The sequence below is a fragment of the Manis javanica genome, chromosome 6, assembly GCF_040802235.1.
Source record: "Manis javanica isolate MJ-LG chromosome 6, MJ_LKY, whole genome shotgun sequence".
NCBI lineage: Eukaryota > Metazoa > Chordata > Mammalia > Pholidota > Manidae > Manis > Manis javanica.
In genome coordinates this window covers 76,349,924-76,364,293 of record NC_133161.1, presented here as the reverse complement: position 1 = coordinate 76,364,293, position 14,370 = coordinate 76,349,924, and the positions used below count along the sequence as shown (strand labels likewise).

The 14,370-nt window shown below is 38.5% G+C and overlaps 2 protein-coding genes across 4 annotated transcripts in view; both read right to left on the bottom strand.

Annotated features, from left to right (window-relative positions):
* The window catches only part of ELAPOR2 (endosome-lysosome associated apoptosis and autophagy regulator family member 2), a 206,715-nt gene extending 204,340 nt beyond the window's left edge, over nucleotides 1–2,375 (bottom strand). The window contains exon 1 of one of the 3 annotated variants that reach the window (XM_073238899.1): nucleotides 1,901–2,375. In XM_073238899.1, the coding sequence (XP_073095000.1) occupies nucleotides 1,901–2,086 (186 nt within the window). In that variant the 5' untranslated portion in view covers nucleotides 2,087–2,375. The remainder of the gene's footprint in view (nucleotides 1–1,900) is intronic. The other 2 variants (XM_073238896.1, XM_073238897.1) reach the window with 2 other exon arrangements.
* Nucleotides 2,376–9,142: 6,767 nt separating this feature from the next.
* The window catches only part of TMEM243 (transmembrane protein 243), a 152,614-nt gene continuing 147,386 nt past the window's right edge, over nucleotides 9,143–14,370 (bottom strand). The window contains exons 2-3 of the transcript XR_012132336.1: nucleotides 13,160–13,262; nucleotides 9,143–9,613 (exon numbers count right to left, since the gene is read on the bottom strand). The gene's annotated coding sequence lies outside the window, so the exon portion shown is untranslated. The remainder of the gene's footprint in view (nucleotides 9,614–13,159; nucleotides 13,263–14,370) is intronic.

Sequence of the window (14,370 nt, the reverse complement as noted above, 5' to 3'; positions counted from 1 at the left end):
AGTCATCAGGAAGAGTATAAATGGATCAGCACATTACCATTTCTAAAAATATGGCTAGCCACACGCAGGTTCAGTAGAATCCTCAGATGTACTTTATGTATTCCCATGTTCGGAGGGAAAAGTCAAATTTGAGACCTTGAGGGATTGAGTCACTTGCACTTTCTAAAGTCAGGGCAACAAGGAGCTCGATTAATTGAACACAGGCTTCCTGAACCTTTCCACTATCTCTCTACCTCTCATTTCAGTATTTCTCAGATTGCAGACTTTTACTTTGTTCTTTTTAGCAATATACATGTGTAGTACATATGCTCATCTTAAAGATCAGTCTAGCTGTAGTGACCAAAAAACATCACCCCCACTGGCCCTGAGTTTCACCAGTTTCAGGTAGATTCTTCAGTACTAAGAATGAATGTTGTAAGAAGTTTAAGACTTTTCCCTTTGGAAAAGAAATGTGGTCTGCGTATTTGAGCCCGGGCTTGGAGGCAAGGCCTTAAGTTTGTCCTGTCATAACTGTTCAATCTGAGGATGTCCAAAAAGCAACTTTCTGTGCAAACCTGGAAGAATAGATTATTCCCAGGTGAGAGGGAACGATGGAGAATACAGATTAAACTAATTATATTAATAAGCCCTGAAATTAAACACAGCTGTTTGTGAGCGCCTGCTCTGATTTCCCCAATTACAACATTACGGTGTGCTCCTCCAAAACATGCCTTTGATCTGATTGTTTCTCATTTCTGTTCCAGGACTTGAACCATGGGAAAGGAAGATGAAAATCCAAGGCTGATGGATGATGCCAGAACGCAGATACTCTATAACTCTCAAGCTTGCATAAAATTCAAAAGTTACAGCATCATACACAAAGGAATGCAGTTTGGCCTTTCTTCCCAAAGGGGCTACTGGCTATTTTTGCTACATAAATTATAATGACCCAACACCCTGATTCCTAGCAATCTTCCTAAAAACAATATCCACTCCTCATATCCTGCCCAACATAATCGCTCAAAGTAGGTCAGAAATGTTTCTTCCTTCCCCTCATTGATTATCATTAAGAGGATGCACTCTCTGGAACACCAAAAGGAAAGAGAAATACCAAATACAAGTACCAACGACACCCCCTATTATTTTTGGCGCACTAAATCCAGTTCCCCTTAAAAGCAGAAGAAAAATCCTATCACCCATATTTATCATTCTTGACTATAAATCAATGATAATCTCAAACTATAAAATATACAGTTGCAATGCTTCAGCCAGGTGATGAACGCCTCCCAAAAGCAGCATATTCATTCTGTCTTTTCTAATTTTCTAGATCACCAACTCGCCTCTTCCCTAAGTACACACACTCTTTTTCTTCCTAATTCATATCCATATTTTGGCAGAAGATGCCAAGTGAACCACACGCTGGCTTAGCGAATCCCCAGGGCCCTCTCAGGCAGCTGAGGGCTGGGCAGGAGGAAGCGGGGATTTGTAGAGACAGGGAAGAGGAGAAAACCGGAGGAGGGACCCTCCTGTGGCAGTCAGTATACGGCTCTCTGGAAAAGCTGTGAAGCGGTGGGTCTCCGAATCCCACTGACGGGGCTCACCACTCTCTCCCCGTGCTGAAATCTCTCCCTGGGCCCCAGGTCCTCAAGCTCGGCACTCCAGAGCGGGCGCCGCAAAGTCCTTCAGAGCCCTCCAAACACAGGAGCGCGAACAGAAAAGCATCACCGCACACCCTCTCTTGGCCAGCTTCTCCGGGCCGGCAACTTCATCCCTGGAAACAAACGTAAGCCCCTGTCCTCCAAGGGAGGCAAAAGGCGACGGCAGAGAGCGATCAACAGGCACCACCCTCGCCTTCATCTTCCGCTGCCCCCGACCCCCCAAGTCCCCGCCAACTCCAGTTAAAGGGCCAGGTGCGGCTCACCTCCCGGCAAGGAGGCAGCGGACGGCCGGAGGAGGGCAGGTCCCCAGCCCAGGCCGCCTGGCAGCCGGCGAGCGCCCAGCAGCAAATCCAGGCGGGGCTCCAGCACGGCGGGAGCCCGCAGCGGGGAGCGCCCGTCGGCCGCCCCCGGCCCCGCCCGCGTGCTAGCCCCGGGCCGAGGAGCAGCATCTCCTTCCCGCTGCGGTCGGCCGGCGGCAGGCAGGCGGCCTCCCCGCGTGGGCGCGCTCCCGCTCCGGGCTGGCAGGGCTGCGCGCTCGGCTGGCCGCGCGCTCGCCCCCGGCCGGTCCGCCCGCTGACAGCTCGGCCGCGCTCCCCTCCCGGGCAGGCGGTGCCGGGGCTCCCGTCACGCCGGAGGGAGGGACGGCGGGCGCGGGCGCGGCGCGGGGGCGGGACGCGGGGGCCGGCGAGCAGGTGGCGCGGGCGGGGGCTGCGGCTCGGCCCTGCCGGCCCCAAAGAGGCAGGGTGGCCGCGTGGCCGCGTGGTCTCTCCTAACCCCGCTGTCCCCGGCCCCCCAGGAGGGGCGCTCCAGGCGTGAAGCCGGAGTAAAATGCAGGACGTTAGGACATTGCTTTCCGGCGGCGGGTCTTTAAAATCTCCCTACTTCCCGCATCACTCACACACACACACACACACACACAAACACACACTTGCGCCCTAGGCACACCCCTTTGTCAGGATCCAAGCCTAAAAATCCATGAAATTTTTAGGTGATTAGGGTTTGCATAGAATGGGGAGGAAAGGGGAATGAAATACAGATGCAGTTTGTAACTCCATTGCTCACTTGTTTAATGAAAATAACAATACCTATTCTATGGGGTTGTTATTAGGATTAAGTTGATACATATGAAGCACTTAGAAGGGCACCTGGCAAGCAGTAGATGAGATTTGTGTGGTTAGTAGCAGCTGCCATAAATACTCGTGCCATTGGTGTCATTTCACGGGGATGACATGTGTAACCCTGGGCAAGTAAGCCCTTTTGTTTCTGCAGGAAGCAGTTTTTCCAAATGTACAATTTACTAGGGTGGTCTTCATTTTTTCTTTCTTCAAAATATTCTGAACTGGGTGGTGGGCACCCACTGGTGGACAAGGTGGACATGATGCCTTCATCAGTGTTGGGAATCCCAAGGATCTGGTCTCAAATTAGTCTAAAATTCTGTGAATTGGGTGAGTTATACTGTTTTTCAAAAGGCGCACCCTAATTATTGGTAATTGAGTACTTGAAGAAATCAACCTGGCAGACTCATATAAGTTGACCAGAATTTATGGCTGTGTCTCTAATATCTTTTTAATAAACATTTCCACATGGAATGTGTAACTTTTATTCTTTCTTTCTCGTGTGTGTGTGTGTGTGTGTTCTGATTATAACAATATTCATGTTTATTGCAAACATTTTGGAAAATACTGGAGAATCCAGAAGAATGTAGAGATCCCACTACCCAGAGATCACACTATTAATGGCGTTAGTATCTTGAAGAATTTCCTTCACGGTCTTTTAGCTGTGTGTATACTGCAAAACTGGAATTATAATCTGTAAACTGCTTTCATTTTTTTCTTAACAGAATATTTTCTCAAGTCATTAAAGTATGACAACACAGCTTTAATAGTCTTATAATATCTACTCTTTGAAGATACATTATATGCTGTTGCGTATTAGGCCTTGTTTCTCAAGTATTTCATATTATAAGTAATTCTAGAATTACTGTTCTTGATACCTAATCTGTGCATGCATCTTTTAATTTTCTATAATGCCTTTCTAGAATTGAAATCATTGGATCACATGCTATGTGTATCTTTAAAGTTTTTGAATAGTGTACAAGTTCCTTCCAAAAATTTTACATCAATTGTTTGAAGCAGTTTATGAGTATGACACACCATTCCAGACTGTAATAGATTAAATGACATTTTAGTACGAGAAAAATGTATTAAATATTTACCATTTTAATACACAAGAAAAATACTATCCGAACAGTATTTTTAAATGCATTTTTATAATTGGTGACAGTAATTTTTCATATATAATTACTATTTACACATTTCCTTCTTCTGTGTGTGAATTTTCCACTGGCATTCAAGCTAGTTTTCTATTGAAGTTCCATCTTTTTTATTGATTTGTAAGCACACGTTATAAGTCTTGAGTATATTGCATGTTTGTTTACTATATATGTCACAAATACTTTTCTCAGTTTGCACCAAAGGTTTTGGGTGGCCTTTTTTGCAGAAGACTGTCACTTTAATGTACTTTAGCATAGCAAATTCTTCTTCTGTGATATCTTCCTTTGTTTTATACTTAGAGACACCAGTATACCTCTGCAAGATCATGTAGATACCTGTATTTTCTTATTTTGTTATTATTTTTATCTTTATAGATATTCTTATTCTTTAGTCCATCTAGAATTTATGAATCAACTTGTATTTATATTTATATTATCTGAGCATGTTGACAATTTGTTGTAAAAATCAAAGGTCATCCCAGTCAATGTACCTGGGTCAAATAACAAATACAGATTTTCTCAAGTGGGACAATTTGCCACTATCAATAAATAATTTTCTCATAGGAGTCTTACCTATAGAAAAGATGTTGACCTTAGATAATTAAAACCAGCATACAGGCTGACAGAGAAAGGAGAAGTCCAAGAAAACTCTACGGTTCTTTTGTACCTGCTATTTTAGAATCTAACAGCAGATTATTCAAATTACTTATGATTATCCAATCAGTAACTTTACTCTTAAAAGTCACTTTAATAAAAAATAATAGAAAATTGCTAATGGAACTTGGGGGTGGGACTGGACATTCAGTTATGAAGGTTTAAATAGCTTAAAGTCACCAGATGGTCATCAATTTTCTACTTTATTTTATGCAGTGTGTACCTGAAAATTGAGCCAAACTTTTTTCATCAACAAAAGCCATAGCTATATTCAAGTGATGCTAAACAGTTTTTTTCTTTTTTAACTTAAAGCAGGTTGTAGTACAATAACCAATATTTTTAAAGCTGTCTTTTTAAAATAAAATCTGAATGAATTAAAGTAGTAAATGTTTTAAAAATCTATTTTAAACAGTCAAAATGAAAAGTTAATGGCAAGTATTTTCTGTATCTAATTAGCAAAGAAATAATAGTTTGGCGAATATATGTCATAGATTATACACCCAGGAGAATATGTATTTCTGAAGAGCAACTTGACATGTATTCCATGCCTTTAATATGTTTATGCCTTAGTCCAGTAATTTTTACTTCCAGCACTCTAATTTCAGATACTGATAAGTAAGGAGCACAAATTCTGTTCAAGAATACTTACTACTGTCTAATACAATCAAAATTAAATAACCTAAGTGCCCCAAATAGGAGAATGGTTCAATGAATCATGCTACTTCACTTGTTAGGATTATATAGATACTGAAAATTATGTTTTGCAAAAAAAATGGAAACAAACCTTAATAAACAGTATATTCCCAAGTACAGAGTATGTGGAAAGGAGGAGTGTGTTTTATGGGAAGGCAGTGACTAGAAGGAAATTTGTTGGCAGTGATAATCTTTTAATAGTGGCATACAGGTGTTTCTCATTTCCATTTTTACAAACATATTTTCCATTTTTCCATAATTATTATATATTATTTTTTATTATATATTACTTTTATAATCATTATGAATTACTGTAAATGTTTGTGTTCTTTGATGCTTATCTATCCATCTCAAGAAATCATCAAAGATGAAAACAAAAATGTTCACTAGTGTCATTTCTAAAATAAGTAAATGAAACTTAAGTATCTAATACTAGGAAAACAGTTAAGTAAACAATGATATTCAATAGTTTGTTATTCCAACACAAAGAATTCTTTTACTTGAAAGTGTCTGACAGAGGGAGAAGCTTTTATGAAAAATGCTTTGGTTAAATGGGAAAAATCATCATAGAAAATTTAGACACAATAGACACATTCAGTATAGTAAAAGTATAAAAAGTAAATGTATAAAATATGGACAGAAAGATATGAACCAATTTCAGGATAATGACTGCCTAGGGAAGAAGAAGGGGGATGGGATTGGCAAGGCATGTAAAATGGACTTCATTTGCATTTCATACTTTATTTCTGAAAAGAAAGAAGAATGAAAGGGAAGGAGGGAGGGAGGAAAGAAGTATCTCAAGGAAATATGACAAAATGTAACACTGTTTTATTGTCAGTGTTGGAGGCAATTATTATAATAGTTAACACTGAGCATTGAATAAATAGGTACCAGCACTGCTCATTTAACCCTACATGGTAGTTACTCATGATGCCCATTTTACAGATGAGGAAATAAAGGTACAAGTTGCTCAGCAAGATGCAGTGTGGGGTTTCAAACACCAGCAGTCCAATTCTAGGGCTCCCCAACTAAGGAGGTTAGTTTTATAACCCTCTCAATTTTTCCATATTTTTGAAATATTTAAAACTTGAAATCATTTCACAGAATATGATCTTTTGTTTTTAGAAATCCATATTCAAAAGACTGAAAGGATAGACCAAGTGATTAAAAATGGTGTTTTCTGGATAATATGATGAGGGTGATTTTTTTCTATTTTTTTATACTTTTCCACATTTCCAATCTTTTTACAGAAAAGATATATTAGTTCAAGTTTTGAAACAAGAAAGCTGGGGTATAGTAAAAAGGAGAGTGATACCTAAACTATTCTTCCAGCTTATTCTACATTTTACACATGAATTTGGTCACCATATTTTAAATAACTCTTAGGGGAAGAAGAATAGGCAAGTGGTGGGGAGGGTAAAAGGAGAGGATTCTAAAAGGAATGAAAAAAATGATTCAAAAGATAGAGAATATGTCATATGAGGAAAAGCTAAATCAAGGTATCTTGACTTCGTCTCTAATCCAGAAAGCTTTTCCTTCACTAGTAGGATATAGCTCCTTTGCTCTCCATTTCCTTCAAGGAGCAAAACAAAACTATTTTTAGTAAAAGGAGAACATTTTTTCACTTGGACATAGAGGTGAGCCTACTATGAGAGGTTGTGGAAATATTTAAGAAGAGTGTCAGACAAACTGTGCGTTAAATTGAAACTCCATGACTTACTGGCTATGTGATCTTGGGAACTTACCTACTCTCCTTTGACTTCAGTTCTTTCATTGGTAAATGAGAGTTTAAAGTACCTGACCTTGTAAGGTCGATGTGCAATGGTTTAATATACATAATGAGTTAATGTACTTAAGACATCACCATGCTTATAAATGTTTTCTTCTTGTTATTTATACCAGTATTTCTCCACTTACGTTCAAAAACCCCATGGGGCAGAGGGACACCTCCAATGTATTCTTAAGAGATTAGTAGAGTTTTCTCTGAGAATTTTTGTTTTTTGTATTTGCATTATTGATAATTAGAAAAAAATACAAATGCATATACATGTATCTACATACACATACACACACATTTTTTTAAATTACTTGGTATATCAATCTTTAGCATAAGCTGTACCTTTGTTTGCACTTGACTTTATGATCTCAGAGACACCCCACTCCCTGCATGCCAGCTGTACTGACCTCCTTGCTGTTCCTTCAACCTACCAGATGTACTTCTACCTCAGGGATTTTGTATTTGTTGTTCCGTCTGCCCAGAATGCTCCTCCTTCTTCAGGTCTTTCCTCAAATGTCCTTTTCCCTGTAAGGACCTTCCTGGCTACCCTTTCTAAAATCCCTGACACTCCTATCTCCCTCCAAGCTCTGCTTTTCTTCCCAGCACTATCCTCACCTTGCATGTTGCCTGTTTTACTTGCTGTCTGCTTGTCAGCAAGGAAGCTCATTGAAAAAGGCTTCCTTTATATGGAAGCTCCATGAAAACCCAAGGTTTTGATTTTGCTTTTTTACTGTATTTCCAGAGCTAATGCAAAGGCACTCAACAAATATGAGTTGTATGAATAAATGCATTATGTGGTTACCACAAATGAGAGCAATTAGTTTGTTATTGTCAATATGAAATATTTCAGACACATAGCAACTAACTGAATTGTTTCTAAAATTTCTCCAAAGTTGAAGTTGAGGGGAAATGTCCAAATTCTCAATTTGAAAAACAAAGGAGTAGTTACAGATAATAGCATCCACTTTATCCAGATAAAGGAAAAAGGACTTTATTGCATGGTATTGGGAGCTTTACAGAATTTCTGGGAGGGCCAGTGAACACAGTCTGAATCTATGCAGCCTGGTGAAACAGAGCTAGGAGTGATAGCCTGCCACCCTACAAGATTACTGTAGTGGAAACTCCACTGAAACCTTCACATTATTACTCAGCACACAATGCTGAGGACTAAACACTCAAACTTCTGTGCCTAGTAGAGCAGAAGAACCAAATGCTCTTTGCCAGGTCACCAGAAGATTTAATTTACACTCATACAGCTACCACCTCATGTTGACCACTTATCCTTCCAAGTTTCATGTGAATACATTTTTTTGGCAAAACCTAGTTTCAGTGTGGAATCTGGTTACATGGGAATGTTTTAAAAAGCTAGCTGTCTCACCTCTTTGATTTAGGAAGTTGTGCTAAAATTGGGACAGATTGGGTATAAGTGGGTAAAACTGCAATTTTGGCAGAAGTCTACCTTCAGCTACTGAACATCCATAAATGCTCTTATTCTTGCATTAAACTTCCACCTATGGGTGATGTCCATTTGTCTTCTAGCCACAGTGGCAATCTCATCTTGATATACTGATATTTATCAGACAAATTATAAAGTTAGCTACCACCAATCTACCACATATTAAAAACTAGAGGATTATTATTCAGCAATAAAAAGGAATGAACTATTGACACACATCATAACTTGGATGAATCTCATAGGCATTATGCTAAGGGAAAGCAGCCAGTCTCAAAAGTGGCTGTGTATGTGACATACTGTATGGCTCCATTTATATGACATTCTCAAAAAGACAAAACTATCATGATAGAAATAAAATCAGAGGGCTGTCAACAGTTAGGGGTGATGGTACAGAGAAGTGTTATTACAAAAGGATAACACTAAGGAGGTTTTGAAATTGTTTTTTATCTTGATTGGGATGGTGGTCACACAAGTCTACATATGCATTAAAAAACATAAAACCCTACACAAAAAAGTCCGTGTTACTGTACATTAATTTAAAAATTAAATTTTTATAAAAGTAGTGTAATCCAATGAATATAACATTATCAGCTACTAAAGTAGACAATATAGGTTTTGTAAACATAAAATATTTATTAATTTTTTTAAAACTAGGGAAACAAGAAGAAAAACAATATATTATAATATATACAGAAGAACAAGGAAGAAAACATGAGCAGAAACAACAATTTTCCTTTCTGCAAGTGCTCCTGAGATCCCGTTGGCATCGGAACTTCCTCCAGGTTCCCTTTGTGCTCAGGCAATGCTTCCTGAGAGCTCTAAGCCCTGGCAGTCCCAACTGTATGTGGGGTTGCTATAGTCTCCCATTAATTTTACCACTGGATATTACAATACTAGGAGGCACTCTAGAAGAATCCCTGAGGTCCACCATAGAAAATTATAGGAAACCATCATCACAATAAACTTTTCTTTTTTTTCATTTTCCTCTTGGTCCATTGGCAGGAGGAGCCCAAAAGTCCAATGGCAGTCTCAACACCTCAACTCCGTTCAATTCTCTCCCCTTGTGTAATATTTCTCCATTGAATACTAAGACATTCAAGCCAGCAGAGTCTAAAATAACGAACCTGGGAAGGAAAATTTTGAGTTTTGGTCACTCAGTGTAATAATGAGACATACCATACCCATTTCACTCCTTGGTTTCTGGACCATGTGTCCTGGCTCTGGGAGAAACAGAATCACATGTTAGTCACTAGTTCAAAGAAAATATTTTATCCTGAAGGACAGCACCCTAATGTCAAAAGGTGTTTCCCAGCTGACACAGTAAATCGGTTCCTTAGGTCACTCTGCTATGCCATAAACCAAGTGCTTCTGCGTGAAAGGTTTGAACCTCAAGAACCAGTGACCCCAAGAGCACTGGCCTTAATTATTTTGACTTGAAATGAGTTTCTTGATGAAAAGCAATATTGTGTGAGAAAACATGATGGTGTACGGCACAATGTAAATGAAGTCAGCAGGAGCAGCATGGTGGCTCAGGAAAACAAACCGTACCCAGAGTAAGTACTTATTTCAGTGAGGACAAACTACCGTTTACTTCCTAATGGAAGGGACCCAATAAACAACCAACAGTAGGCTGTTCTCCTCATTCTATCATCCAATATTGAGAGTTCATTATTCCTCTGTGCTGCTGGCAGATTGGGCATTCAGCCACAGTAGCACAGCCAGCTCAGCCTGGGGGAGAGAAAATCTATTTTTTATTAAGGGATGTGCAATCTTCATTGCTACTATGCTAGATCATTTTTTTTAGCATTTTTGATATAGTAAAGTCACTGGGTAAAGAAAATGACATCAACAGAGTGAGTCATCTGGTTCACCTAGTTATTGTACATTGGTGAAAATTCACATGGTATATTAATATTCCCATATGTTGGGCTCTTGTCAAGAGATTCATTCACATAATTTTTCCCCAATCCTCCTTACCAGTAAAACTGCAATTCTGTTTCCTCCAACTCCTTCACCATAGGGCCAAACCTCCAGCTACTACCCATGAACTGGTGTAGCTCTGACATCATGGTACCTTCTAGGCAAGCTCACCATCAGGTTGCACTCACTGGAGGAGTTCCCTTCTCCAAGGGAACTTCAGAGCCACTCATCATTTATTTGTTAATAAATGGAAAAGCAGAGAGGTGGTCCTTGAATTTTTCAACACATAATTCTAAGGCCAGGACATATGAACTAAAAAATAAAAAATTTAAACCACTTGGAAGCAGAATATATTATGCTGAAGAAAACAGTAAATGTCAATACAATGATTTCCTATAAGACCTTGTTCAAAGCTTGTTTGTGAACCATATACTTGCATGTCTATTAACTAATATTAACATTTTGTAGGACAGAAACACTGCTGGCTATGAAAGCTGAGCCATCAGGAATCCTGTGACTGACAATTTCTTAACCATTTTATCAACATCGATGTTTTAAAAGGAATTCAAGTATGATTGGCATGCACAGTTCTGGAAATCCATTTACCCAGATACCTCAGATAAGAGCAGTGAAGGAAATAAATTTTAGCCCTTAAATGTCAAGGATGTGCAATTCTTACTTAGTGTGAAATGCTTCAGTCAAACAGTCTTTTAAAAGAAGAGACTAGGTGACTGAATGCAGGTTTTTAAAAAGGTTTTAAGAGTTAAACACTGTGAAGAAATCAACAGTTGCAGAACCACAGACCGTCAGAAAATGGTTGGCCTTTAAAGATCGCTGAGCCAAATCCCATCTCAAATCTCTGAATCCTCTCTGCAACTCTCCCTTAAATGACTTTTCAGACTTGAAAAACAAAACAAAACTTGAATGGTTGCAAAATCACTACCTTCTCAGGCAGCTATCCTACCTTGAGACAGCTCTCACAGTAGGAAAGTTTTCCTTCAAGGGACCAAAAAATCTATCTTATTGTCAGAATTATTTCTAACTCGGCAGCCCAAACAGAACAAGCCTCATTCCTCTTCCAGTGATGACCCTTCAGATAGCTCCCTCCTATCATAATCTTCTCTTCTCCAGGATAAATGTCCCCATTTTCCACCATCATTTTTCACATGATTTGATCGCCTCCATTTTCCAATAATTCTCTTGAAAGTATACATTTAACCTGATGTATTAGCACAGATTTATACTTCTACTTCTACTCTACTGTCTAATAGAGTAGAAGAAGTATAATTTCCCTATTGTAGAGTGGTTATAGTTCTCTTTTTGCAATTTAAAATAAGGAAAATGAGGCCACCTTACCCAAGGTCAAATAATCCATAAGTGTCAGAATTTGGATTCTATCCCAGGATTCCTAAAAAAGTAGTAGCTGACACCTATTGAGAACCTACCATGTGCCAGCACTGCACTGAGCCCTTACCTCAAACTGTTAAGTAGCTAGTAGTATTATTCCCATTTTACACGCAGGGAAACTGAGACTTAAAGTGGTATAAGAAAGTGGTTAGAAATTAAGAGCTAGCTCCAACCTTTTCAAACAATATGGCTTCTCTGTCACTTACCAACTTTACATTTCCCTGTATGGCCCCGGAAGACGACTGGTTAACCAGAGACGGGTAAGATTCCTCAAGGGAGGAACAACCTAAGACAGGCACAGTCGCAGGGGGGCCATCAGGTGAGAAATTGGGGAACAACAGTGGTGAAGCTTAGAACCTCACACCCGCTGTGTTGAGAGAAAGCTTCTGCATCCATGGATGTTTTATTGCCCTTGTCTAGCTCGGATTAGCACATAATCTACAGGCACACACCTGATCATCTACAATTGCTCTCTTACAACACTAAACTATGTTTTCTACCTTTATCTTGCATCTACCTACCACTTCAGCAGTTTATTAAAAATAAAAATAATAATAATAAAGGGAGAAATGTGGGATCCACATATGAATCAAGTATAAAAATCAAACGAATATTCATATTTGACCTGATTGTTTATAGTTCATAATGCATGATCAGAACCGAAAGTTTCTGTGATGACTGCCCTTGTACTGTTCACCATGTAAGAACTTATTCACTATGTAAGAATTTGTTCACCATGTAAGAACTTATTTGTTATACTTCAGAAGATTGGAGACTGACGAGAACTAGGCTTGAGATAGATTAATGATTGTGCATTGAGCATTGACCCCCCTATACAGAATTTTATTGTTGTTAACAACCATTTGATCAATAAATATGAGAGATGCCCTCTCAAAAAAAAAAAAAAAATTTCTGGGTGAGACATCAAATGTAAAAAACACCAGTGCAATCAATATGCCGGCTGAGGAAATAAAATATGATCAGTAAAGTTTGAAAAAAAAAAAAAAAGAGCTAGCTCATCAGAACAAGTTCACTTTATATACTCACACTCGGAAATTTTATACTTATCCCTTATAAAATTAATCTTACTGGATTCAGTCCATTACTCCCCAACAAATTTTTTAGAGATACTAATTTGATTAAAGTATTTTTATCCTTGCTTTTTTTTTTTACAACTTCAGGTCTTATAAGAAAAGTTTCCATGTGTTCAAGTTACCAACAAATTTCACTGCATAAAGGAAGAGCTATTAGTCACCCGCAAGCCACTAGTAACTTCTCTCCAGATGCCATCAATCACTCATCAGACCACATCAACTCAAGTCATTCAACCTCTACTACATTACCTAATGTAGTCCATGTGTCTCCATTTTGTCCACAAGAATAAAATGAGTTTGTTGTGTCCTCCTGGATTAATATATTGGGCCTTCCAGTTCAAACTTGGCAACCCTGTCAAAAAGAATACCATATTAGTGTGAGATTATTAGTGTAATTCATAGTGTTTTGAATTATGAGTTCATAATTCATACTAATGTAATTCAGAGGCAGTAAATCCATCTTGGTTCTTAGTGATTACCATTTCTGCTTCTCTAAGTATTTATTACATCTTCAGAGACAAAACAAAATTAGATATATTTTAAGTTGCTTTCACCCTCATAATACTATATTTTTATTCAAGTAATTGGGGATAGCACTTTCTGCATCAAAAGGAAATTAGTGTCTTCTCACTCAGTCTTCTGAGTTGTTTTGGGTCAGGCAGTGTGACATTTGCTTTTCATAATCTATGCTTGTGATTTTGACCTCTTGGGCATTCTTAAGATTAACAGTATAATTCTAGGGTTTTGTTCGAGTTTCCTATTTGGTTAAGCTGATAGTTTCACTTTTCCCTTAATTGAATTACACATCACTGTAAGTGAATTACCTTCTCTTGAGAGTCATCCAGAAGCTTTTGTTGGATAGATGCTGGTACCTGAGTAATAATCCTTTAAGACCAAGAATCTATCATATAATCTTTCCTGGCTTAGGAATGCCATAATATATTCAATAGATTTGGCAGTTTTCTACTACCATTGATTTCATTGCTTAGCATTTAATAGTCTTTCTTTATAAAATAATGTTTCCTCTCAGTTCTGTATTACAGAGTTATCTCTTTTTAAAACATTGAAAGCAACATTAGAGATTCAAACTTAAGTTAATTCAAGCAGCTGAATGCTACCATGTATGACTGTATTATCACAAAGATAACGACCACTGAGAAACAGGAATTGGGGCATCTTCCTTTTGACATTGCTCTTAGGAAACACCCTGGTTTCAAATATGTCAAAGTATGAAAAATATGTAACTCTGATAATTGAAGAAAAACAATAGTTACCCTAATTATTAAGGAGTCTAGGTTGCAAATGCTGACCATATTTCAGAGCAGTACAAAATTGAGAATTTTCAACAATATTATTCTGTCCTCCATTTCCCATCTACAACCTAAAACAGAAGATAAGTTACTTGACTAGAGCACAATAAAGGTCAGACAACGTTGAATATTATGAAATGCTTTGTTTAA